The sequence below is a fragment of the Puntigrus tetrazona genome, chromosome 11, assembly GCF_018831695.1.
Source record: "Puntigrus tetrazona isolate hp1 chromosome 11, ASM1883169v1, whole genome shotgun sequence".
In the NCBI taxonomy this organism is placed as follows: Eukaryota; Metazoa; Chordata; class Actinopteri; order Cypriniformes; family Cyprinidae; genus Puntigrus; species Puntigrus tetrazona.
The window spans coordinates 340,916-366,173 of NC_056709.1; the positions used below are offsets into that span (position 1 = coordinate 340,916).

At 39.3% G+C, this 25,258-nt stretch overlaps 3 protein-coding genes across 4 annotated transcripts in view; 2 read left to right on the forward strand and 1 right to left on the reverse strand.

The window, feature by feature from the left end:
• Positions 1-5,503, reverse strand: part of cdk4 (cyclin-dependent kinase 4) — a 7,324-nt gene extending 1,821 nt beyond the window's left edge. Inside the window, 6 exon segments of the mRNA XM_043252498.1 lie at positions 874-983; positions 1,067-1,234; positions 2,658-2,793; positions 4,599-4,770; positions 4,773-4,817; positions 5,263-5,503. Coding sequence (XP_043108433.1) covers positions 874-983; positions 1,067-1,234; positions 2,658-2,793; positions 4,599-4,770; positions 4,773-4,817; positions 5,263-5,503 — 872 coding nt within the window.
• A 2,161-nt stretch (positions 5,504-7,664) lies between these two features.
• On the forward strand, positions 7,665-9,527 carry LOC122354326 (nck-associated protein 1-like). The gene is made up of 3 exons (XM_043252499.1): positions 7,665-7,854; positions 9,221-9,331; positions 9,432-9,527. The coding sequence occupies exons 1-3, from the start codon at positions 7,765-7,767 to the stop codon at positions 9,525-9,527; spliced, it is 297 nt and encodes a 98-aa protein (XP_043108434.1). The 5' UTR covers positions 7,665-7,764.
• Positions 9,528-11,039: 1,512 nt separating this feature from the next.
• On the forward strand, positions 11,040-24,254 carry LOC122354142 (nck-associated protein 1-like). 2 transcript variants are annotated; one of them, XM_043252190.1, is made up of 26 exons: positions 11,040-11,135; positions 11,370-11,507; positions 11,584-11,632; positions 11,879-12,035; positions 12,152-12,208; positions 12,292-12,388; positions 12,508-12,617; positions 13,399-13,531; positions 15,517-15,598; positions 15,867-15,925; positions 16,475-16,620; positions 17,163-17,295; positions 17,683-17,802; positions 17,978-18,117; positions 18,196-18,327; positions 19,526-19,744; positions 20,092-20,222; positions 21,016-21,113; positions 21,221-21,314; positions 21,485-21,567; positions 21,812-21,892; positions 22,945-23,038; positions 23,126-23,242; positions 23,486-23,676; positions 23,896-23,985; positions 24,074-24,254. In XM_043252190.1, exons 1-26 carry the CDS (start codon positions 11,073-11,075, stop codon positions 24,188-24,190), a joined length of 2,931 nt encoding a protein of 976 aa, XP_043108125.1. In that variant the 5' UTR covers positions 11,040-11,072; the 3' UTR covers positions 24,191-24,254. The 2 variants fall into 2 exon arrangements, with proteins under 2 accessions (XP_043108125.1, XP_043108126.1); XM_043252191.1 differs by having other exon boundaries at positions 23,486-23,595.
• The last annotated feature ends 1,004 nt before the right edge of the window (positions 24,255-25,258 follow it).

Below are 25,258 nucleotides of genomic sequence, written 5' to 3' on the forward strand. Positions count from 1 at the left end.
CTCTGATGTACATTAACAGCCAAAGATATACACGAAGAGTTTGGTTCCAAAATGAGATAAATGCCACAATCAGTATTGTATCTGGTCAGTATTGCAAAGTCAACTTTTAATTTTACTCAAAATGGGACATCCCTCACGTTATTCTGTCACGTTTCCTCCCTTCTCTGCAGACGTGAGATATCCGCTCAACCAATCACAGCTCACCGTTCCACACACTGCCCGGGAGCGGCGGAGCTCTGAATACACTTAGGGCTGCATCTCACATCTCATGATTGCATTGTTGTAATTAGTATAAAATGGCATACTTTCAGATCATAAGATGCACTATATCACGTTCCCAGAGGCATCTGAGTCACATCTGATTATATGTGGATCAACTTACTTGGTTTCTAAAATGAAAAATTACTTATGTTGATGCAACAGATTTACAGCATGTTGAAAAAAAAAATCTCTTTTTACAATAGTCTTTGAAAACCTAAATTTGGATCAGAATTTTTTTTAAATGATATATGGTATGGCTTTCTTGATTAAGAAAACACAGTTTTACTCAATTTAAATCAAAATGAACTCATACTGTTTTGGAGACCAAACTCTTTCTCTCTCTTTCTCACACACACACACACACACACACACACACAGACACACACACACACACAGACACACACACACAGACACACACACACACACACACACACACACACACAGACACACACACAGACACACACACAGACACACACACACAGACACACACACACACAGACACACACACACACACACACACACACACACACACACACACACACACACACACACACACACACACACTATTAAACCGCGCACACAAAGCTTCGTGAGCATCAGGGTCGGACTCACTTGCGTCTGAACATCTCTGCGAAGATGCAGCCGGTGCTCCAGATGTCCACCGGCGTGGCGTAAGTGGTCTGGAGCAGCACCTCAGGAGAGCGGTACCACAGCGTCACCACCTGAGCAGGACGAGAACACAGCGTCAGCTTAGTGAGCGCCGGACGGACGCTCAGAGAGAGAGAGACAGACGCGTTCGTCTCACCACCGGAGTCAGAGCCATGTGGCAGCTGTAGATCCGCGCCAGGCCAAAGTCTGCCAGCTTCACCTGCCCTCGGCTCGTCACCAGGATGTTCTCGGGCTTCAGGTCCCGGTGGAGAACCCGATTGGAGTGAAGGAAGGCCAGGCCACACAGCAGCTGCCGCATCAAGTCCTGCATCACAGGCAAACACAGGACGCCCGGCTGTTAGTGGAACCGTACTGAAGTACTGAGGGAGGTTGATCTGTGCTGACTGCGTGAGGACGATCGGGAGCATTCAGTCACTGCTGCATGTAACAACAACACCTTAAAATAAAGGCTTACCAAAATAGTAGTTGCTCGGAAAACTAACATGAGTTAGTCTTTAGTTATTACTCAGTGATCAGTGCAAGAAGAACACAGGACGCTCACGTTCAATAAAGTGCTGCGGGTCTGAACCTTTCTGTTTTATCTCCAAAATACAGCAAGAAACTCTTATTACCATTTAAAATAACTCTTTTCTGTGAGAAATCTCTTTACAATGTCATTTAGTTTTGAGACGTAAAGCTGATTATTATGTTGACTTCATGGTAATATTTCACACATGATACATTTTATTCCTCTTTGGTTCTTCGGTGAATAGAAATGAAATCAGAATTCATCGTTGCATTTATTATATGTTGTTTATTATTATAAATGTCTTTACCATCACTACTGCTCAATTTGACGTGTTTATTCCAAAGAAAAGGGTTGAAAACTATTAAATTAAATATTAAATGAAAATGATCTTTTACTCTTGACTTTCTTCTTTATATTAATTCTATTCTATCATTGCAGCAGGCTCTCTTTAAGAGTCTAAAACATGTTTAATAAAGTGCCCTCTAAGAAGTAACCGGACGACGAGTCTTTAGAAAATGCAGAAGCAAAGGAAAGTCCTTCCTTTCTTAAAGGAAATCCAGTCTCTGTTTGGTTTAAATCAAAATGACTGACTTCTGTTCTCTCTCTCTCTCTGTCTCTCGTCACTAATATTATGTTTGAAATCACTTTGAAAGGAAAGAGTCACATACATCTAGGATGCTTCGAAGGCAAGTAAAAGACTTTATTTATTTTTGGTTGAACTTATGCTTCGATCTTGTAGTTTTTCTTAAAGTTCCTATATTGTACACCTTTTTGGAGTTTTATTTTAGGCGTTAAGAATATATATTTGTATAAGCAACATCTCAATATAACTCTATTTTCTATCGGGTGATATTTCATGTGCATCTGGTCGGTCAAGACGGTTCTGTATCCAGTGAATAATCCCATCACGTGTGTGATTCACTTCACAGATCTTAGGATGAGCGTGGATGTGAGCGACATCAGACCATAGACAGCCAACAGTGCCTTTAGAAAATAAACCCCCACACATTTAAAACACCACAGAATAAAACCCCAAACATCCAGCAGATATTTCACAGCACAAGGACAGAGAGGTTCGGTGCGTCTGAACTAGTGTACTGAAGCCTTCAAACAAACATCTGGACCCGATCTACATTTATTCCAGTGTGTTTCCAGCTTCAGGTGAAGTCTGACACAATAAACATCTGGACCAGCACTGAGTTCCTCACATAGCTCTTACTCTGATCCGGTGGATGGGGAGCCCGGGGGCCGGCACTTTCTCCAGATACGTCCTGAGGTCCTGATCCACGTGTTCAAACACCAGAGTCACTTTAGTTTCCTGGTCCGTTCTCAGCGTGGCGCACACGTCCATCAGCCTGAACACACACGCCTCACACAAGTCAGATGATCGTGTTCGTACGCAGATAGTACCCTGCTCAGATTTATAGGGCCCTACGACCTCAGGGATGCAGAAGACAGGGACAGAATCCACTAAAACATCATTCACAGCTTGATGCAGAAGGTCATGTTTTTAATTAACTGTTCAACAGTGTGTCGTTAAACTTAAATCAAATCACAATACGACATGTATCTGTAAATACTAATGTTCTGTGTGTTCTGTGTGTTCTGCGTGTTCTGTGTGTTCTGCGGGTCTCTGGTAATGAAAGGAGCCGGCGGCACACTTACTGAGGCGGGAAAAAACTAATTTGTGAGGAATGAAAGACTACTTTGAGACTAAATTGTTTGATGCATTCAAATAAGGATTTGGTAACAATACAAAAACATGGTGAGAAAAAATAAAACATTTCATGGGGCCCTAAACATGTATTTGTTAAACTTAATAAATGATTTGGGTTGAGACAAACTAAAACATGGAATAAAAAAAAAAGGAATTTGGGGGGATTTTATAGGGCCCTAATTTTATTTGATCTATTTTGCAATTATCATTATTAAGGTTTATAAAGCACTTTTCATTCTTTTCTCTCTCTTTGATACATTTGTAATCGTTACTTTCCATAAAAGGTAAATAATTATGGTAATTAGCTAGTTTATTAATCAGTAACAGCTGATAAATCTCTGAAGCTGTGAGCATGAGTGACAGAAGACCAGATAGATCTTTCTTAGTCTGCTTTTGTTAATGTTTTTAATAAGGAACATGACAGTAATGTGACTGAAGTCATTCTAGAATCTCCTGTAATCCTGACTGTGTGAATGAAGCTGATGCTCAGAGTGTGTGTGTGTGTGTGTGTGTGTGTGTGTGTGTGTGTGTGTGTGTGTGTGTGTGTGTGTGTGTGTGTGTGTGTGTGTGTGTGTGTGTGTGTGTGTGTGTGTGTGTGTGTGTGTGTGTGTGTGTGAGAGAGAGTGTGTGTGTGTGTGTGTGTGTGTGTGTGTGTGTGTGTGTGTGTGTGTGTGTGTGTGTGTGTGTGTGTTGAGAGTGTGTGTGAGAGTGTGTGTGTGTGTGTGTGTAGAGTGTGTGTGTGTGTGTGTGTGTGTGAGAGTGTGTGTGTGTGTGTGTGTGAGAGAGTGTGTGTGTGTGTGTGTGTGTGTGTGTGTGTGTGTGTGTGTGTTTGAGTGTGTGTGTGTGTGTGTGTGTGTGTGTGTGTGTGTGTATGTGTGTGTGTGTGTGTGTGTGTGTGTGTGTGTGTGTGTGTGTGTGTGTTTGAGTGTGTGTTGTTGTGAGTGTGTGTGTGTGTGTGTGTGTGTGTGTGTGTGTGTGTGTGTGTGTGTGTGTGTGTGTGTGTTTGTGTGTTTCAGGACCAGCTGCATAAACACAGATATCAGGTAAAGACAGCCTTTTGACCGAGAGTTAATCATTCTTACTGATCTGAATAAAACTGGGCAAACTCACATAAAAAGAAACTAGTCTATGTTCACACTTTTTTGCCTGTGTCTGTTTTACTGTAGAATCCTCGAGGAAACCAAAGATTAAAATGGTGAAGCTGCTGACAGATAAAGTGATCGTACTAGTCTAGAGCACAGGGAACATCGTTGTGAATCGACATTTTGTTCCCCGTTAACTTTAAAAGCTAATTTTTGACGCTTTCTTGACATTTTTGCAGCAGCCGTGACAGACTACTGTTGCTATAGCAACAAAAGACGCTCTCGGCTGCTTTTTGGTAAAAGACGCTGTCGGCGTTTGATTTTTTTCTGAGAACGTGTGAAAGCCGTGGTGTTTGTGTACCTGACGATGTTGGGGTGGTCGAACTGCTCGAGTCGTTTGAGCAGAGCCACCTCTCGCACCGTGGACAGGGGAAGGCCGTCCTGATTGGTCTGCACTCTCACGCTCTTCAGAGCCACAAACTGGCCGCTGTCTCGATCTCGAGCCTTGTAGACCGTCCCGTAAGCTCCTCCGCGATCTCCGCCACCGGCTCGTACTGCAGAGCGCTCTCTGAGCCATGACCTGCAGAAAACACACTCACACAGGAGAGGACGCCTGAACCTTCTTTTTCAGGTGAACTTTAACGTTTGAGTAATATATCGATAGGCCAGGGCAAGAGATCATTACATAATCTGACATTATTTGTTTCCATTTGAAAGTAGACATTTCACTCTCTATAGATATATATTTAAAGTCTGTTTTTATAGTGAGAGCACACAAATAAAGACGTCAAAGGATGCATTACTTTTATCTGTATGACCAAAAAAGACAGTATTTTAAGAGAAAATGACCAGATAATTTGAGGTGGATGCTTGATAAGTGTTTGTACTGTATCCCCATAGACCAGCTGTGAACCATACCTGATGTGTGAATTATTGTTTTATTACTAAGCGACAAATTAAAGTTTGGTGGACTAACTATTAGTACACTATTAAAGGGCCTAGTAATTACACTGTAACAAGAACACCTTGAAATGAAACGTTCCTCTCGGTGTAAACCGGGGTCTGGAGAGCTGACACTGTTTTTGAGGAAGGGGTCGGTGGTTTAAAAGGTTTGGGTGTATAACTGACCACTGTACTAGACAGCTGGTGAGATGCTTGCTGGACATGCTTTGAAGAACAAAAGCTGTCTGGAGTACTGTGGTAACGGGGTTGGCCTGTAACAGTCCCCCGCTCGCAGGAGGACAGGGATGAACAGATAACTAGCATCACTAACAGTCTGACTAAACTAACAGAGTCGATCACACGTCATCAGATCACATCCGCCGAGCTCGTGAACACGACATCAAACGACACCGCGCGCGCGCACAAACACCCGAGAAGAGTCACTCACCACGTTTCCTCGCGAGCACAGCTAGTTAAACTAGTTTAGAAGAGTAAAGCGAGCATCTCGCGCCTTCCGTCCGCCGCTGAGCCGTTTCTGTAGTGCGTGTCGTTGAATGGCGCGCTCGGCGGATATTTCATGAGTTTGTTTCACGAAAGAGTGTGTGTGAGAAACTCTGGCCTGTTTTCAGTCTGTCTCCATTCACTTCCTGTCTGATCTCAGGGCGGAGCGACTCGATCAGACCCTCACACACTTGAACCAATCACCTCACCTCCACAACACTCCTAAACTTACCTCAGTAACACACTTTAACCATTACACCTACCCCACTAACACTCTCTAAACCTTTCAACTTTTTAATTAAAAGTGCACAACCAGACTTTATCAATAAACAGTTTATACACAATAAAATTCTTTGATGATAGGAACATTCAGTTGTACATAAAAACTTTATCTTGGCTTCGAATTAAAACTCCTTTAAAATGAGCCACTTCTTTAAGCCCTTATCATTTTATGAGTAATGTGTAATAAGAATGAAATCCACTAACAGGCATAGTACACTTACAAAGAAAAGTAATGTGATTACAAATCTGACCAGTTTAGGTTCTTCTTGGAAACTTGGCTTTCTGTTAAAGTTAATGTAACTTTGACACTTAAAAAAGACATAATAGTTAAACATTGTTCATATGAATCAAATATTTATTTACTTTTGTTATGTTTTTTTTTTACAGTGCCTTTATACACTTTTTGAAGCGTCAGGGTTTTGGTTGCTTGTGCTTTCACATTTAGATTCCAATAAAAGTGTTTAATTTTGTTGTTTAGAAATGACCAAAGTCTCTTGAGTTTGACTTCAGTGTCACAAGTAAAGATTGCAATGATGTCCTAAAAACACTGAATACATTAGCAATGAGATAGTATGGATTATACTATACACTATTTAGTAACGATTTAATATCCTTTACTGATTGCTATGAAAAGAAGACTAGTCCCGGGAGAACCACAAACTAGCTGGGGTGCTTTTGGTGCAGTATAAAGGAAAATGTTTCCCTGTGATAACTAAACATTTCAAAAGCAAGCCTGAAGATAGATCTTGTACATTTACAGCTTATCCGTGCGTGTTTTCTGTTGGATTTAGCCTGAAGAAGGTAGAAATTCAGCTGATCATTAATGTCTTGGCAAGGTTTAGTTAAAGGTGATAGTCCTTCATCCAGAAATGTCTGTTAGAGAAGCTGAGATGTGAGTAGCTATTCTTAGATCATCAGGATAAAATGAGAGATTGAGTTGAGTGTCATCAGCATGTCAGTGATATGAAAAGCCATGTTTTTGAATGTGCCATTGAGACAGAGAATAGAAGTGGTCCAGAAACTGAACCCTGAGGCACTCCAGGAGGTAGATGTTGTGACTTGGACACCTCACCCCTCCAAGGACCATCGCCAGGAGATACATCATATACAACATATGAGGCATACTGTCTTTCACAAAGTAGTTATTAGTGGTCAAGCAACAATATCCTGTAAGAGGCTGAAAGTACTCGACCTGCTCCAGTGAAATGCACTGAAATGATCAAATGCGCTGAAGCATTAACGATATTAAAAATAAGTCTGATTAACATAGCATGCTAACAAATATTTCACCTAATTAAACATTTAATGATTTCCTGGATTTAAATGATTCCTCTCTTCTTGATTACATTGTTCTGAGATTGATAAGAGTATGCCGTTTATCTTAACATACTGTATATCTAAGTCGAACTTCTTCTTAAACAAGAACAAAAAATATGTAACTTGATTATGTCCTTTTGAATTTTTTTTTTGTTAATTGTTATTGTGATCTCAGTGTCCAAAACAAAACCAATATAAAGCTGCATCTGCTACGAGACTCATAGTGAGCAGCGTTCCTCCTGTCCCTCGTGGTGTAATTTCCTCACCTGTATGACGCTGACAGAACAGTTTTATTTCATGGAAAACGTTTCATTTAAGTTCACTTGATTGCATGCATCTGTTAGCGTGTCATAAGACATGAGGAGCGGAAGCTCTGTAAGCCCCGCCCCTACAGAAGGAGTGTTAATGTTGATTTGCCGTCACCTTGATCTCTGAAGACCGTAGCTTTCACTGTTTCTGAGGATCATATCATCTGGACAGGGATCATGGCCTATCAGTGCAAACTGGCTGAGAAACTGGTCATTCTGAATGATCGGGGTCAAGGAGTGCTGATCAGGATGAACCACATCAAAAAGGTGAGAGAGAAATCGATTCTTGTAGTATTCTCAAACCAATGAAGAATACGAACATAGTCAGGACAGATTTTGGTTTGCTTGAATTCACGGTGAACGTGTGACTGATTGAGTTAACTGCAGACTGAACTGAATTAACTGCTATGTTTGTTGAATTGTTTTCAGAATTAAACAATGCTCAAATATCCTGCTGCTGAGTTTTTATAGTATGTGTTTTTATAATTCAGCTTGAAAGAACCTTACAACTGTTTTATTCAAAACTTTTAAAGGTTTTTTTTCATGCATTCCAAAGAAAGTTAGTTCTATCTTAGTTTTGTAGAGAAAGAGGAAGTGCACAGAGGAAATGAACAGGACCTTTCAGGCCTCTCTGTAAACCACATCTCTCTCGCATTCACTTCCTGTCTGTCTCAGAACAAGTGCTACACAAAAGGACTAATCCACTACCGAGCAATAAATCAATAGATTCATTCTCTGACTTCTGTTCCACTTTTTTTCCTTCAGGGTCTCTGCACTGCGTCTATGGTAAAGACTCGTAAAGGCCAAATGTTTTACAGGCCATACATAATTATTTATTTCAAGCATATTTATCTAAGCTTGATAAGCAAATTAAAACTGGGCACATCTGAATGTCTCGAGTTTATATTATATCTTTGTACATCATGAAACTTTTTATTTAGAATTTTTCAAAAAACCTTTTTTTGAACACACCCAAGGCCATGCATCTGTTATGAAAACCACTTCATCTTCAAACAATTGAAAAAAAGTTAGTTGAGTTAAGGTTAAGTCGAACCATTCTTAATTATTATGCAAAATTTGACAAAAAATGTTAATTTTGAAATGGTATTACCATATCATTACTGTGTCTTCTGCTAATCGCATTTGATTAATTGACAGATTCCTTCAAACATACAGAAAAGAACCATAATTATGTTCAAACTTGCAGTCTGACATTTTAAGTCGTTAAAATCGCTCTTTTTTTTCCTTTTTTGACTCACAGAAGAGTATTGGGCTGGTTTTCACTGGATTTGATTCAGATCAGTTTAAGATCATGCCATACGTTTGTGAGAAAGAATTAAATCACGTTACAAGTGATTGTGTTTAGTGTATACTGTATACAAAACAGTATTTTTGAAAGTATCAGGAGGATGGCTTCCCCAACGTCTATTTTCTCCCTCATCTATCCAAAGCATCTTTCCTTTGACTCACTGAGAACTCTAAGGTCTATTTACTAACTAAACGTTTACATCATGTCCTGATCAAGGCATCCTTCATCATTCAGCATCAAGGGAAGGAATAGTTTGGGGTGGTTTGGTATTGTGGGTTAAATGTGAATTTTTATGCATTTGGGTTTTTTTTCTGTTTTTTTCAGGTATGCACAGACCCAAAACGAAGACCATCAAACCTGACTGACAAAAGCATGGAATCTGCCGTAAAATACATTAACAGAAAATTCCCCAACATTGACATCAGGGGCGGCAGTGTGAGTATTCACAAATAAAAACAGATTCAGTGTTGTCTTTGTACTTGACTCTTGGTCTTGAGTATTCAACTTCCTATTTTTCGATCATATGTTTCTGCAGCAACATCTGAGCAGCATACAGAAGCAGAAGTCAGCCATATTGGAGGGTCTGCACAGTTATTATGAGTCCTTCATGGATGTCATGGAGTTTAGGTAAGAATGTCAGTGGATTAAACTCCTTGTCAAGTTCATTTGCTGATCATCTTAGTGATATTACCAGGCAGCAGTTTCTATGCAACTACAACTTACTTCAGCACTTTTTTGGAGCATTTCTGAGGAAAAACGTTGATACATTTTTTTGCTGAAATGTTTGTGTGGCTTATTTTCTCTGTAGGACCATGTTTATGAGTTGCTCAACACCATAGATGCCAGCCAGTGCTTCTTTAATATAGTAAGTACGACTCTTGAAGACAAGATAGAAAATAAAAAGAGGCAGAGAAGCTCTTACATTAATCTGTGGTCATCGTCCATTTCAGACTGTAAATTTTGACTTCACCAAGAACTACCTGGACCTTATTGTCACCTACGCCTCAGTCATTTACATGTTGTCCCGCATCGATGACAAGAAGGCGATTGTGGGAATGTATAACAGTGCCTATGAGTTCTCGAATGGAAACAGGTGAGTACTTTTTACACACAGTCACAGTGCTTTGTGTTCTCACAGCCATTGAATCTACACAAACTTACATTTAAATGTGTATGGGAAGTGTTTGTACACATCCGTCCTATAATGATAAAAATCCACCCATCCATCCATATGTTTCTGAGATTCCTGTCAGAATGACATAGTTCTGCACAGGCCCCTCCCACTATGACCATCTTAGACCCGCCCTGAGCACGCTGTCATCAGTCTGTCATTGTTTCGACTCGATATAGCACCCTGAAACAGAGCTGATTTTGACAGAGTAGAGAATGTGTTTTTTTAACTACCATTGCAGAATTTTAACCATAGTATGTTATAGACCCTAAAGAATAGGAACCAAAACAACTGACTTATATTCAAGTTCTCATAGTAGACTCTCATACCTTTATTTGCTCCCATTTAGGATAAGTTTAATTAAACTCTGCATTGATTTACATTCTGAGCGTGTTACTGAGCAGATTCGTGCAGTTAGAGACAGATCACTGTTTTACTTCAAGACATTATGAAAAACATTCCACCCCAAATAAAGACTTTGTCATTAATCTCTTACCTCCATATCATTCCAAACTAAAAGCTTTGATCGTCTTTTAAGTTTAAAAAAAACCCTTTTTTTCACATGCTGTATACTATTGTTTCTCCTCTAAGCTCCGCCTCCTGAAACAGGGATTGATTTGTACAAAGCTCATCCTTCTAAAATAGCAAGTGTGTGCTATCTAGTGCATTGTGATTGAATAGTTTGGTGAAATGTCAGCTGAAAAATCTACAGTGCTAAAGAGAAAAGAATATTTGAAATCACATCATATGACCCTTTTAATGACAAGATTTTCATTTTAGTATGTAGTAATCCTTTAACTGTTATAATTTTTATGGTAAAGGAAATGTACAAAAGCGTGACTCTTTATATCCATCCATCTGAATTCATCCACATTATCAACTAGAGATTTTTGGCTTGAACCCGTCTTTTGAATATCAGAAATATATAATAGTAGACTGTATGATTGTGTGTGTGTGTGTGTGTGTTATAACTACGCAGCGATCCTCGTTCCTCGACTTGGACAGATGTTCATAGAATACGATCATCCCTGGAAGAAACTGTCTGAGGAGTTTGGTCCTCACACCAAGGTCTGTCTCCTTTAGATACACCGCAGCTCTGTGATATCCATATATTTAGATGTCGTTAACAAAATACTTTTTTTTAACGGACAATTAAGTAATGCAAATGTTTTCAGTCTACCCTTTGATCCGTTCATCAGCACCAGTCTAATTATATTCTAGCGCTTAGCCGTATTAAAGAGCAGTGAATACTGTACAGATCACTGTAGAGTTCAGTGTGTGAAGGGCTGTGTTGTGGGTCAGTCCGTCACAGAGGCTCTCCTCACGCTGCTCCTGGTGTATCCTCGGAGGAATCTTTCTGCAGACCAGTGGCGCAGCGCTCAGCTCTTGTCTCTTCTGGCGTCTCCCGCCACCATGCTGAGCCCCGCGTGCTGCGACACCGTGCACGTACAGATCACACACAATATCAGGAAACAGTGTGTGTGTGTGAAGGACTGACACCGATCGTCATTTTCAGATGGCTTGTGAGTATCTGTCCATGGAGGTGATGGAGCGCTGGATCCTCAGTGAGTATCTGCTATGTACAAGGAGGCGTGAGATTTCAGTACAATCTTCAGATATTTGATAAACATGTCATTTATTTTTCAAATTGAAAGCAAATAACTACAGAAGCAAAAACATGACGCTTTGAACTTGGTTCTCATTCACTGTCCGTGTGTGCAATCTGTTTACTAATGTTTACACAAAGAAGTCGTGATTCATCAGATTCTGGCATTAAAAACATGTTCTCTGTTATCTCATGGTCGCGTCAGTCGGCTTCATGTTGTGCCACAGCAGTCTAAATACCAATGCTAACTCTCAGACTTTATGGAAGATGGCCCTCCGTAACGGCCTGTACATCACAGTCATCAGAGACGAGGTTCTCAACATGCACAAGCTCTCGGAGGAGTTCTTCGACGGTCTCAAAGGGTAATGCATGCAGTTCACAGCAGACCATGTGCATCAAAAGGAATGCTTCTTTCAGATTTTGATGCAGTCGCAGAATTATTTCTTATAATGTAAACTTCACATCCTTTTGCTTCCAGATACAGTAAGCGCATCCCTGACATCAAAGAATGTAAAGAGTACGTCATCACTAACTGGTGAGCATCTTAAGTATCTCAAACATCCCGATTTTATTTAATAGACTGCAGACTAAGTGTTGACCGATCTCACGGGTTTCCAGCGGGGCATTGCGGAGAGAGAAGCGTAACTTCCTGAGGAATGCCCTGAAGGAACTTACCAAGGTTTTGGAGGATGAACCTGCATTGCTCGGACCCAAGGTTTCAACTGTTTTTTACTTGATTGTTATTATTATTTGTTTATCGTTTTGCTATATTGAAATGCCCTGTATTAATGTTGAGTGTCAGGGCACACTGAGCAGTATATGTGCTTCCTCTAGGCTTTGTTTGTGTTCATGGCGCTGTCGTTCTCTCGTGATGAAGTGCTCTGGCTTGTGCGTCATGCTGACAACATCCCCAAAACCAAGACCCCGGAGGACTATGCAGACTCGTGAGTTTCACTGAGCTATGTTATAGATATCTGTGATACACATGACCACCTGACCAGAGGAGAGACCCATACAAACAATCTAGTGGATGGGGTTTATTAGGAGGCCAGTGGAGGGAACATGGCCAGGACACCGGGGTTACTCCCCTACTCTTTATTATGAGCGTCACAGGATTTGTAGTGACCACAGCGAGTCAGGACAAAGACGCTGATCTTTGACAGTATAGTGTCCGGTCTGTTAGGACCCACACAGACCTCCGGGGTGAGCGACCTCTGCTGGTCTCTCTAACACCTCCACCAACAGAAACCTAGTTTACCAGAGTCTCGGTCCAGGTCCTGACCGGCTCAACCCTGCTTAGACCTGGGCTGCAGGCTGATATGACTGAACGTTAGACATTGATTTCAAGATCTTTACATCACGATCTGAGTGTTATTAAGCATGATTATGTGCCAGTATCGGATCAGTGTTTGAGATTCAGTATTTAACTAACACACAATCAATTGATTTTTCTTACTTTTGTTACTGTCACAAAATAGTAAAATCCATGCTGTCGTATATAAAGGCGGTTCAAGTTGATGAAAGCTGTGGTCAGACAAGTTTTAAAGTATTCAAAAACTGAAGAATCTTTTATTTTATGTTTTATCTTATGTTTGCTATGAATTCTGCTACATTCTCTGCAAATAAAAGTGAAACGCTTAATTGGAAAAGACTATGTTAATATTCACTTCACAAAAATATGAAATCCACTTGACAACATACTGACATGCTGTTTCTGTGGTGCAGACAGATGGCCGAGCTCCTCTACTACATGGAGAAGCTGCGCACTCTTTTGGCTCAACACAGATATGTTATACAACGCTACCATCTTCAGTACTTATCACAGTATGATGCTCTAGCACTGAACGACACCATTCAGGTACTCAAACACATGGCACGGCACACTAAAGCACAAAACATTTTCTGCATTGATTACAACACAAACTCTGGAAATGTTATGACATATTTTAATATTTATATAAGATGCAAACTAACAGACTTTCTAATTATACAAGCCAATATTTTATTCGCAACAAAACATAACAAATGTTTAAATTTAAATTTAATTTAATTTAAATGTTTAAAATTTGATGCCTGCTATGGATCTCAAGAAATTTGGTATGGAGGCTGAAAAAAGCAAGACATTTTTAAAAGATTCACCTGAGAGAACATCTAGCAACTAAATTAATTGACATCAGGTCTATAACATGATTAGTTATAAAAGGGATGTGTTAGAGAGACAGAGTCTCTCAGAAGAAAAGATGAGGTTCTCCAGTCTGTGAAAGTGTGGAAAAAGATTGTGGAACACTTTAAAAACAATGTTCCTTAAATATACTTAAATATCTCATCATCATTCAGAGAAACCGTAGAAATCTGTGAAAGGGACAAGGCTGTAGATCTTTGTTAGATGTTGGTGGTCTTCGGGTCTCAGACGATCATCACTTGATTCTGTCAGACGTTACTGAATACTTCCAGAAACCTCTGTCTGTAAACACAGTCCTCCGAGACGTCTGAAGATCTTTCATGATGAAGACACATGTGAACATGCTCCAGAAGCTCTGTAGTGTCCTGTGGATCAAGACTCATTTAAAACACACTGTTTCAGAGTCAACTAGTGTTCTGTGCTCAGATGAGTCCAGGTTTGACCTTCTTGCTGTAAATCATAGAGAATGTGTTCTCCAGGCTAAAGAGAAGATCTTCGGTGTGTTTTACATTTACATTTACATTTACATTTACATTTAGTCATTTTGCAGACGCTTTTATCCAAAGCGACTTACAATTGAGAGTACAGCAGCGATTCATTTTTTTGAGAGACAAACAGACAGAGTAAGTGCTTATAACACCCAGTCACAGGGAGTGTTCAAATTAGTACATGCCAGAAGGGAAGGAATAAACAAGGGGGATGAGAAGAGAGACAGAGCAGAGACAGTGAGAGATTTTTTTTTTTTTTTTTTTTTTTTTTTTTTTATGATGAGGTCAGGTATTGCTGAAAGATGTGAGTTTTCAGCAGTTTCTTAAAGATTGACAGAGATCCAGCATTCCGGATAAGTACGGGAAGATCGTCCACCAGCCAGGAACAGAGAACGAGAAAGTTCTGAGAGTGATTTTGAGCCTCTTTGAGATGGTACCACGAGGCGTCGCTCGCTAGCAGATCTCAGACTTCTAGAGGTGTGTAGATTTGTAATAGTGAGTGGAAGTAGCTTTAGCTTTCAGTTCAAAGGCAGGAGCATAGGTTCATACAGTATGAGCAGCTTCATGTTTTGGAAAGCACTATGAATGCTGGGAGATATATAAAGGTTTCAGAGCAACTTATGCTCCTCCAGATGACGTCTATTTCGGGGAAGTTCTTGTGTATTTCAGCAGAACAATACTAAAGCACACACTGCAGATATTACAACAACATGACTTGATAGTAGAAGAGTCCAGAGCTGAAGTCCAGATCTTTCACCTGTAGAGAACATTTAGAGCATCATTGAATGAAAAATACATCAAAGAAGACCACAAACTCTTCAGCAGCTGGAAACCTATATCAGGCAAGAATGGGACCAAATTCCAACACAAAAAGCTCCCTAAACTCATAACCAGACGTCTTCAAACTGTTGAAAAAAGAAGAGGAGAAGCTACACCGTGATAAACGTGACCCCTCTCAACCATTTTGACATCTGTAGCAGGCATCAAATTTGAAATGAGCTCCTTTTGTGAATAAAATGATAAAATTTCTCAGTTTAAACTGTTTTTGTCTATGCTCTATTGTGAACAAAATATTGAATGTGATTTGAAATTCTTTTCGTTTTCATTTCATTCAAATTTAAAAGGTTTAAGAAGACTTGTAGTTTGGCTTAATTTCCTATCTTTTGATCTCAGGGTATGCACGTCTGTCCGGAGGAAGAATCGATTCTTATGTCTTCATTTGTCTCAACTCTGTCTGCAATGAGTCTCAAGCACTGTGAGTTCTCTTAGTTTTCTCCACACAGGCTGTGGTCTCTGAACACAGGTAGACCGCTTCTTTGGGTTAGATCTAAACTTAAAGCTTGTTCTATTAGCTTTGGGCAAGAAAAAAATATTGTACATTTTGTAAATAGCATTGTGGGTTTGTTTATATGTGTGATTATATGTACACGTCATATGTGAGAAATAGATATGTTTAACCTAAATATTGCTCAACTGCAAATGTGTAGCATGAACAAGTTGTTATTTATTTTCATTCTATATAGTGGACGCAGGAGAAGAGTTTGACCTGAAACCATTCAGACTGGACTGGTTTAGATTGCAGGTATGACTAAACTGCATTCAATGAAAGCCTAAATAAGAAAAGAAAACAGACAAAAATGAAATTCTGTGGATACACACTTTCATTCATTTACATAATTAAATAAAAATATGATGGGCTCGTTTGTTTAAACTTTCAGGGAGTACTCCAAAGCGGAAAGATCTAAATGCAGTATTTATTTAAGAGTACAATAACAAACAGTGTGATCCAAACCAGAGCAAATCAGAATAACAGAACAAGGTCTATAGAGGAACTAATAAGACTAAATGAGACACAGCTAATAAGTGCAAGGAGAGATGGGAAATGAAGTCCAAAACATTAAAAACAGTCCAGACATAACCAGTAAGATTTCACAGAAGTATACAGCAGGAAAATACAACTTTATCTTTTTTTGTGGTTTTGTGTTTCTCTTATGATCATGCTGATGATAATTATTTTTATTATTGCAATTTATTTTAGCAGTTTAAAGTTGTAATTTTTTCTTTAACCTTTAATCATTCTTTTTATAAAATAAACTACGTACGTGTTTGTTTAATGTGCTTCATTGCTCAGGCTTACACCAGTATTGGTAAAGCTCCTCTGGCGCTGAAGGACTACCCTGAGCTCGCCAAGGTCATGAACATGGCCCAGTTTCACACGAGGATGATGGACAATGTGAACGAACTCCTCTGTGAGACGGCTGATCTCTCTATCCTCTGGTGAGTGAAGCTGTCACATTAATAAAGATGTGCTCATCCACACACACTAATAAGAAATATAAAATAATATATACAATAAAAATAGAAATTCTTGTTTTGTTTAAAGAGAAACTATCCTGGCAGCTTTTCACTGCACAATAAAAGTGACTTTTTGGGGAGACTGTTAATCTCCAACATCTAATTATCATAACATTTTCCAATTTGAGCCACAATCTATATTTCAAATCTTCTAAAATCATATTATAGGCTTGTGTGACATCTGCTTTGTTATTCATAGATGACCATCTCCTCTGCAGACGCTTTGAAAAAGAACAAACTATAGAGCGCTAACCATTTACTCAGTCAACGTGTTGCTTTCCACTGATGTTAATGACCAAGAGAAGAGTGTGTTCTGTGCAGAAATGATTTTCTTTAGGGACTCGTGTAACCACAAACCCATACACTACACTGTTAAAACTTCCTAAAGTTCAACTAAAGTGATATTTTTATTCCCAAGCATCATGCATCCGTTCAGAGAAGCTGACGTGCCTGTAATGTTTCAGTTTCCACTCGCGGGTGTTCGAGAAGCTGTTCTCTCAGAGCAGCGAGGACGTGTCCATGCAGCGCTACCTCACGGCTTTCCCCGTCATCTGTTCACACTTCAGTCAGTGTCTGCATCCGCTCTGTCCAGAAGAGGTCAGTACCGCTAACATTATGAGCCAACTGATTCAAGAGTCACAATGACTAAATATAACTGAAAAACATAAACGTATCAGCTCTGATCCACACTTAGCCAGCGTGTCATTCATAATACCAGTACTGGGTCCATTGTGATCACTGTTTCTGAAGTCTGTCATTGGCCACAGACTGCCCCGTGTCTATTTGTTGTCTTGTATCTCATCACCGGTTTGTGGAATCACATCGTTCATATAATATATGTCACATTTAGTCCTAATGGCCAAAAGTGTGGGGTTTTAAGGATATCTTTCCATAGATCATTTTCAAAGGAAAAACAGAAACACAGGTACTAAATGCAGTTCTGTCGTATGTTTCTTGTTGAATGCACGTGTGCGCGTGGACTAGACCGAGGAAACAGAGGCTCAAAGCCTGAGGCTGTGTGTGACCTTTCTGGAGGAGATTTCCCGTCTGACGTGTTCGGTTGTGCTGGAGATATGTGCTGAACAGTGCAACCTACATGAGAAGGTACGGCAGAAGAATCAAAAACATTAAACTTCATTTGAATTCTTATTCAAAGGCATCTGGATTTGGGCTTAAGATATCTTTTCAGATATCAATATCTCTGTGTGAATATTATATTATAAAAAAAAAGCTTTATGAAGGATAAATGTTTGTAAGAGGAACTTGTGCTGTGTTTCAGTTATTGCCTAAACACAGTGCAGAGACCATCAGTACAGCACGCAATAAAAAACTGAAGAAGTCATTACCAAAGAAAGGAGACATGCCGAAAGAGAAACCAGGGACGGAAAGCCTCCGAAAGGACAGAGTCATCGTCACAAAGTACGTACGGTCTGATCTCAGTGTTAATGAACGGACAGTCCGCTGTAGATGAACTCTCACCGCTCTCTTCTCTTGTAGTCTGGATAAGATGCACCTGGCTCTGACAGAACTGTGTGCTTCCTACAGTATCTGCGCTGATTTCAGCGTGTTCAAGCACATCCTTGTACCTGCTGAGTTCCTGCTCTCACAGCTGGAGATTAGACTCAACAAGTATTGCTCATTTCTCAGTATTTACCATAAAACTGCACTGTTGACAAGATGAGTTGAAAATCCTCTTAATTGCACAATGTGTCAAAGCTATACCCGAAGTTTCCCCCTTTTCTTAAAAAGAACACACAAAAGAAGAAGCAAAAGAATCAGCGATAATTGAGGTTAAAATGAAGCATTTGCTAAAAATTATTATTAGTTGACCCTTTATGTTTTTCTCTACTCTAAAAAGAAACTAACAATACTAGCTTCTCTATTCTTTTCCTAATCTATCTGTTTTCTTTTTTTAATTATTCAGTTTTTTTTTATATCCTTGCTCTGTGTAATGCATTAAGCTGGGACTTTTCATTTCATTGCTGATCTTGATTGCTTCCATTGTCCTCTTTTGTCCACGGTTCCACTTTAATTCATTCTAAAGGGAACCCACTGATAAAGACTCAGGTTTTACCAAATTATTCAGAAGGAATTACTAATTATTTGGATCAGCATTCTGCATGAATAACGTCTCTAGTAGTTACTAGTGGTTAACTAGTAAAGTTCTCAAGTAATTACTGAAATCATTGTTTTGTATTAGATAGTAACTATTCAGGTGTTACTACATCCTTCTAAAGGAATTACACATTTTTATTCTAAAGTGAAGATTAAGATAACTCCCTAGCAACTCCCACTGTAAACTTTTGACGTTTTTGTAAGGTCTTGGTTGGTCTTTTATTTTGCTAACACTTGAGTCATTACTAGTGGGTTACTATGATCTTCACTTATATAAGAATACTGATTCAAATAATGAGTCATTTCTTCAGACGTATGTAGGAAAGCCTTGAGTCTTTACCACATACTTACATTTATCTCAAAATCATAGAATGACATCAGGCAATATTACAGAGTTATGAGGATTTTCAGTTTAGTATACCAATCTAAGCAATTAATAGTTCCTTTAGAAGGATTTGGTAACACTTCAGTCAGTACTAGGAGGTTAACATGACTGTCACTGTAGAATTAATTATTCATTATGCATAGTCGACATTAATTATGAACATTTCTACACTAGTTGTTAGGAGTAGTTATCGATTAGCTAATAGTTTCTTGTTAGGTGTGTCAGTTGTGCATTGTTCATTTGTTCTGGTGTACATGTTAATTCATTCTAAAGTGCCACCCTTTGTTCATTCAGCATTACTGCGATCTAACCAATAGCGGTTTACAGGGTTATTGTGCAGATGGCCAATTATAACCAGAGCACCCACGAAATCGCCCGGCCCTCGGAGCTGCTGGCTGGGATTCAGGCTTATGTTACCAGTCTGCAAAGCCTCAGCTGCTACATCAACATTGACGTCACGCGCCTGGTGAAGAGCGTCTTGTTGCAGCAGACGCAGCCGCTGGACTCGTATGGAGCACAGACCATCACAACGCTCTACACAAACTGGTAAGGCTTTGTGAAACTGCAGTAACCCATTCCTTACCTCACTGCCACCAGGCTGTGAATCAGTGACCACCTTACATGAAGTCCAACCAAACTGGTTCCACTCTGGGCAAAGTGTGCATTGTTCACGCAAATGCACGAATAAACTCTGCGACACTCGAGATGGTCCAGAGATGGTATGAAGAATGTAGACATTCATTTAGTCCTGATGTGATGAGAAAACATTCACCCCTGGGGTCTGGCTGCAGTGTTTGTACAGGAACTTCCTTTATGAGCGAATCAATGAATCACAGACAATTCACAAAGCATTGGAGCTGTTGTTCTACAGATGCTCTAATTTGTGTCTTCAGGTTTCTGGAGGGTCTCTTGCGTCAGGCCAGCAGCGCTCTCATAGTCCACTGTCCTACCACACAGTGTTTTGTGAACCAGAACACTGAGAATGAGCAGAACTTTCGTGCTGAAGAATACTCCGACATTTGTGGTAAGCTGAAAATTAAGATAATATTTTAGCTAAACAGATCTAATTATTTTATTTCACATTTTTAATAGTCTACTGGATCTGTATACTGCTTTGACTTCATTTTCACAAATGCAATCTAAAGCATTGAACGGCTAATTTATGCAAGCACCTTATTACAACCAATTTTTACATTTTGAAGGAAAGCACCTTGTAGTGGGTATAAAAATATTGACAGTGTCATGTTGCGTCTGTCGTCAAAATGCCAATCAAAACGTGTGTTGAACGCAACGTGTGGACTTTTTACACTGATCTCACGGTAATTCATACGAATGACCAAACCTTCCCCAAGATCATGATTTATATACATTTTAGATCGTTCTCTGGGATCTAACCCATGATCACATGATTACACACCATTGTATAACACACCAACTGAGCTACACCAAACAAGAAAACACAGATAAAAGAGAACAAAACATTGATCTGAAAATGTTCTGTTGTGGATCGAGTCGCAGTTGCAGCATTCGCTCTGATGGGTCGTAGTTCAGGGATTTGGACAAACAACCTGTACAGGGGTATTAGTTGAAGAACTGGATGAAAGCGTTTGTTTTGCTTATTCATATTGCACCTATTCCTTATAATAATAGTTATTGCAATAATAATATAATACAATACGTGTGTGAAGATATATTTACATCACTCTGTATACAAGCACACACTTTCTGTATTTATTTAAATTCTATCATTATCTTAAATTAGATTACGTGACAAAAGCCATATTGTGATTTTTCTGGTGACATATTTCTTTGTGTAGGTTTGCGATCGTTGGCTGAACTGATTGGTCCTTATGGACTGAAGTTTTTAAATGAGAACCTCATGTGGCACATCATATCCCAAGTTGGAGAACTAAAGGTAAGACATCTTTCAAAAGGAAGAAATTCTTTAGACATAAACATGGCTAATTAAACAGCTAATTAAAATGTATAAAGGATTGAATTAAATCATGTTGTCATCGTCAGAAACTCGTAAGTGACAACATGGATGTCCTCGTACAAATGAGAGCTAACTATGAGAAACCTGAAGCAATGAATGAACTTCAAAAGAAACTCACAGGTACAGTTCAAGAGCTTCTTTACTGAAGATGAATTCTGATCGGTCAAGAAACACATTAAAATAACTGAATTAGAATTAAACAAATAAAAAAATTTACTCTTTCATAAGTTTCTTCTCTTATTCTTTTATGGCCTTGTACTGTAATGATTTTATCCGATGTTTCTCGTCAGGTAGTGAAAATGTTTTAAAGAGAATGACCATTATCGGCGTGATTCTGTCGTTCCGCTCCATGGTGCAAGACGCTCTTGAGGAGGTGAATGTCTCTATTTATTTTAATTCTTAAACACGTTTTCTACGTTCATATATTTTACAGTAATATCCAATACAATACTTAAAATGAATGAAAAAAGTGTACAGTGTAGCACACAAGACTGTAGCTTGACCTATTTTTTATATTAAAAAATACACTTGTCATGGTTTGTGACGCATTATGAGATGTTATGATGTACTGCCTGGTTTATGAGCGAGCACAGGATGAACATCTACTCATCATTTAGGTCATGGACAGACACTGCCCGTTTGTGATGAGACCCATCAGGTGTCTGAAGGACTTCATCTACCCTGACGGTGACATTAAGGTAAAAGCATGCTTCGGGGACAACGTTTCTTCAGTGAACTTGTATCTGTCTGCAGGGAAGAGAGAAAGAGAAAACCAAACAACAGTGTCTTCGGTAACACTTTAGAATATCGTAGCTTTGTTGATGAATAACTGTACAGAAACAAGTGACTAATCACTGTTAAGATTGGACTAACTACCATTACCTAACAAGAAACTTAAAGGATTAAAGGCTTAGTGAGTAACTAAGTTGAAAGTTCACTTTTATCTAACCAATATGTATTATTTTTATTTATCTTGCAGAACTATTAAGAACTACTAAATACATGTTCAGAATTCATGTGAAATGTGCATAATGTAATATAATTAATTCTTAAACGAAGATCAATGTAAGCCACTAGTAATGATCTAAAGTCTTACCAAATCTAGCTAAATTAATTTCTAACCAAAACCTTGCAAAAACCTCAAAGGTTTGCAATGCCGTCCATCGTTACTGGGACGTTATCACAGTCTTCACTTTAGAGTACTGATCTAAAAACTCAGTAATCCTTTAGAAGGATGTAAAAACACCTGAATAACTACAGTCCAGTACTTTAGAAGAAGTGCTTCTTCCTGTTCTCTCTGTTCTGCCGTGTTCTCATCTTTGTCTGGGTTTGGATTAACCCTCGTCTCTTTTCTGGTTAACCCCGATGGATGCTGCTTGCCGATGAAGACCCACACTTTCCCTAGGACTACTCTTGAGCGTATCTCTGACCACGTCTTATAATAAAAGCCACGCAGCGTTATCATGACCTTCACTTTAATACTTCACTTAAATACTGATGCATTTAGTAATTCCTTGATGAACTTAGTAATACTATACTTAGTCATTACTAGTGGGTTACAGGTAATTTTGTTAATTAATCTTGGTATTTCCTGTTTATTGTGAAGCAGCTTTGCAACTATAGGAATTTTATAAAGTGTTTCATAAATAAATTTGACTTGACTTGACCTGTGTGGCCATTGAAAGTGCTTCTCTTTAAAGTTTTTGTCCCTCGTCTCAAGACTCTTGCTGGGTTGTGTGTTTTGGTGCAGGTGTCACTCGGTGTGTATGAAATGGCTTCGGCGGCTGGTTTGCCGTGTGAGATCGACCCGGCGCTGGTTTCAGCCATCGCAAACATGCAGACAGGTGAAGCCTCAGACAGATGGTCGTCTGCGACGGCGGCTCAACCGAAACCAGTTCTTCTAATATATTATTGATTTCTCTCGTCACCAGACAACTCATCCACTGAGGAGGATTTCAAAATCACCTGCCTGCTGCTAGTTTTTATAGCCGTGTCTTTACCCACGCTGTGCCTGGATCCAAACTCCTTCTACAGCCGAGAACATGGAGGTAAAGTGAAGAAGAGCAGGCTTAACAACATGTTCATGAAAGTAGATGAACCCCAGAACCTTGTTACAGGACTGATGTATGTTGGCTTACCTTGCTTAACATGAGCTCCTGTGTTCCATGTATTACTAAAATACCAGCGTTTTGTTCACCGTGACCAGAGCTTTCTGACAGACCTCAACTACAAGCCCAATCCTCACAGTAAATGCAGATATTGTAGGATGTATTGTGCTGGTTTTTCAACAGGTCATCAAAACAACATTCATTGTCTGGCGACTGCAATAAATCACCTCGCGGCAGCCATGTTTACTGTCCAGAGAAAAAATATCCAGACTCAGCTTCAAGAGTTCCTGAAGGTCTCTCTCACCGCCGGATGCCCAGCAAGAGTTTCATATTTTATAATTCATACACAGAGCAAACATTTACTGAAGATCTTGGTAACACCTTATAATATGACTCCATTTGTTAACATTAGCTGACTATATTTATTAACATGAAGCTTAAAGCATGTGTTTAATGTGTTAAACATGAACCAACATTACATACATACTCTTAACAATACTACAATAAATATACTTCTATTGTTAGTGTCAGTGAATGCACTAATTATTAATAAACCTTAACGAAACCTTGTATCTATTATGTTCATCCTTAAGGTGGCATCATCTATCTTGCTGCAGTTGGGTCAGAATGTGGAACGAGTGGAAATAAAGAACAGAGATTCAGTTTATCTTCTTCTACACATGGTAATGAACCTATGGATAGTAATACAATCATTAGAATTTTAAAAATGTTCATTATAGAGATCTGACGTTTGTATTCTTTGGGTTGTAGACGGTGGAGCAGTCACCGTTCCTGAGTCAAGACATGCTGGAAACGTGTTTTCCATACGTACTCCTCAGAAACGCTTACAGAGAAGTGCACAAGATCTTCATCCGCACTATGGGCTAAACTTTGTTTTTGTTTTTGTATATACAACCCCTGGCAAAAAGTATGGAATCACCAGTCTTGGACGAGCACTCATTCAGACATTTCATTCTGTAGAACAAACATGAAACAATCATGAAGTCATTCCAAAGTGCAACTTCTTGGCATTCAGAAACACTAAAAGAAATGAAGAAAAAACATTGTGATAGTCAACAAATGCTACTTTTATAGAGCAAGCACAGGGAAAAAAATATGGAATCATTCAATTCTGAGGAAAAAAATATGGAATCATGAAAAACAGACAAACAAAAAAAGTCAAATCATATCACTAGTATTTAGTTGCACCACCTCTGGCTTTTATAACAGCTTGCGGCATGGACTTGATGAGTGACAAGCAGTATTCTTCATCAATCTGGTGCCAACTCTCTTTGATTGCAGCTGCTGATCAGCTTTGCAGGTCGGAGCCTTGCCGTGGACCATTTTTTTCCATTTCCACCACAGGTTTTCAATTGGGATGAGATCTGGACTATTTGCAGGCCATGACATTGACTGGATGCGTCTTTCTCCAAGGAATGCTTTCACAGTTTTTGGTCTATGGCACGATGCATTGTCATCTTGGAAAATAATTTCATCATCCCCAAACATCTTTTCTATTGAAGGGATAAGAAAACTGTCCAAAATGTCAATGTAAACTTGTGCATTTATCCCCAGTGCCTTTGCCTGACATGCAGCCCCATATCATCAAGGACTGTGGAAATTTGGATGTTTTCTTTAGGCAGTCTTCCTTGTAAATGTCACTGGAACGGCACCAATCAAAAGTTCCAGCATCATCACCTTGTCCAATACAGATTTGTGACTCATCACTGAAGATAACCTTCATCCAGTCATCCACAGTCTATGATTGCTTCTCCTTAGCCCATTGCAGTCTTGTTCTTTTCTGTTTAGGTGTCAATGATGGTTTTCTTTTAGCTTTTTCTTTAGGCGATTTCTCACAGTTTGGTCACATACATTGACTCCAGCTTCCTCCCATTTATTGTTCATTTGTTTTGCATTTTTGGTTTTCAAGACATATGGCCTTCAGTTTTCTGTCTT

Bases quoted from the DNA above. Each gene is read 5' to 3' on its own strand.
- LOC122354142 (XM_043252190.1), top strand. From the start codon at position 11,073: ATGTTCATAGAATACGATCATCCCTGGAAGAAACTGTCTGAGGAGTTT. The intron at 12,036-12,151 runs GTAATGCATGCA...TTTTGCTTCCAG, and splicing joins TTCTTCGACGGTCTCAAAGG to ATACAGTAAGCGCATCCCTG. The intron at 20,223-21,015 runs GTAAGCTGAAAA...TTCTTTGTGTAG, and splicing joins AGAATACTCCGACATTTGTG to GTTTGCGATCGTTGGCTGAA.
- LOC122354326 (XM_043252499.1), top strand. From the start codon at position 7,765: ATGGCCTATCAGTGCAAACTGGCTGAGAAACTGGTCATTCTGAATGAT. The intron at 7,855-9,220 runs GTGAGAGAGAAA...TGTTTTTTTCAG, and splicing joins GGATGAACCACATCAAAAAG to GTATGCACAGACCCAAAACG. The intron at 9,332-9,431 runs GTGAGTATTCAC...ATGTTTCTGCAG, and splicing joins TTGACATCAGGGGCGGCAGT to CAACATCTGAGCAGCATACA.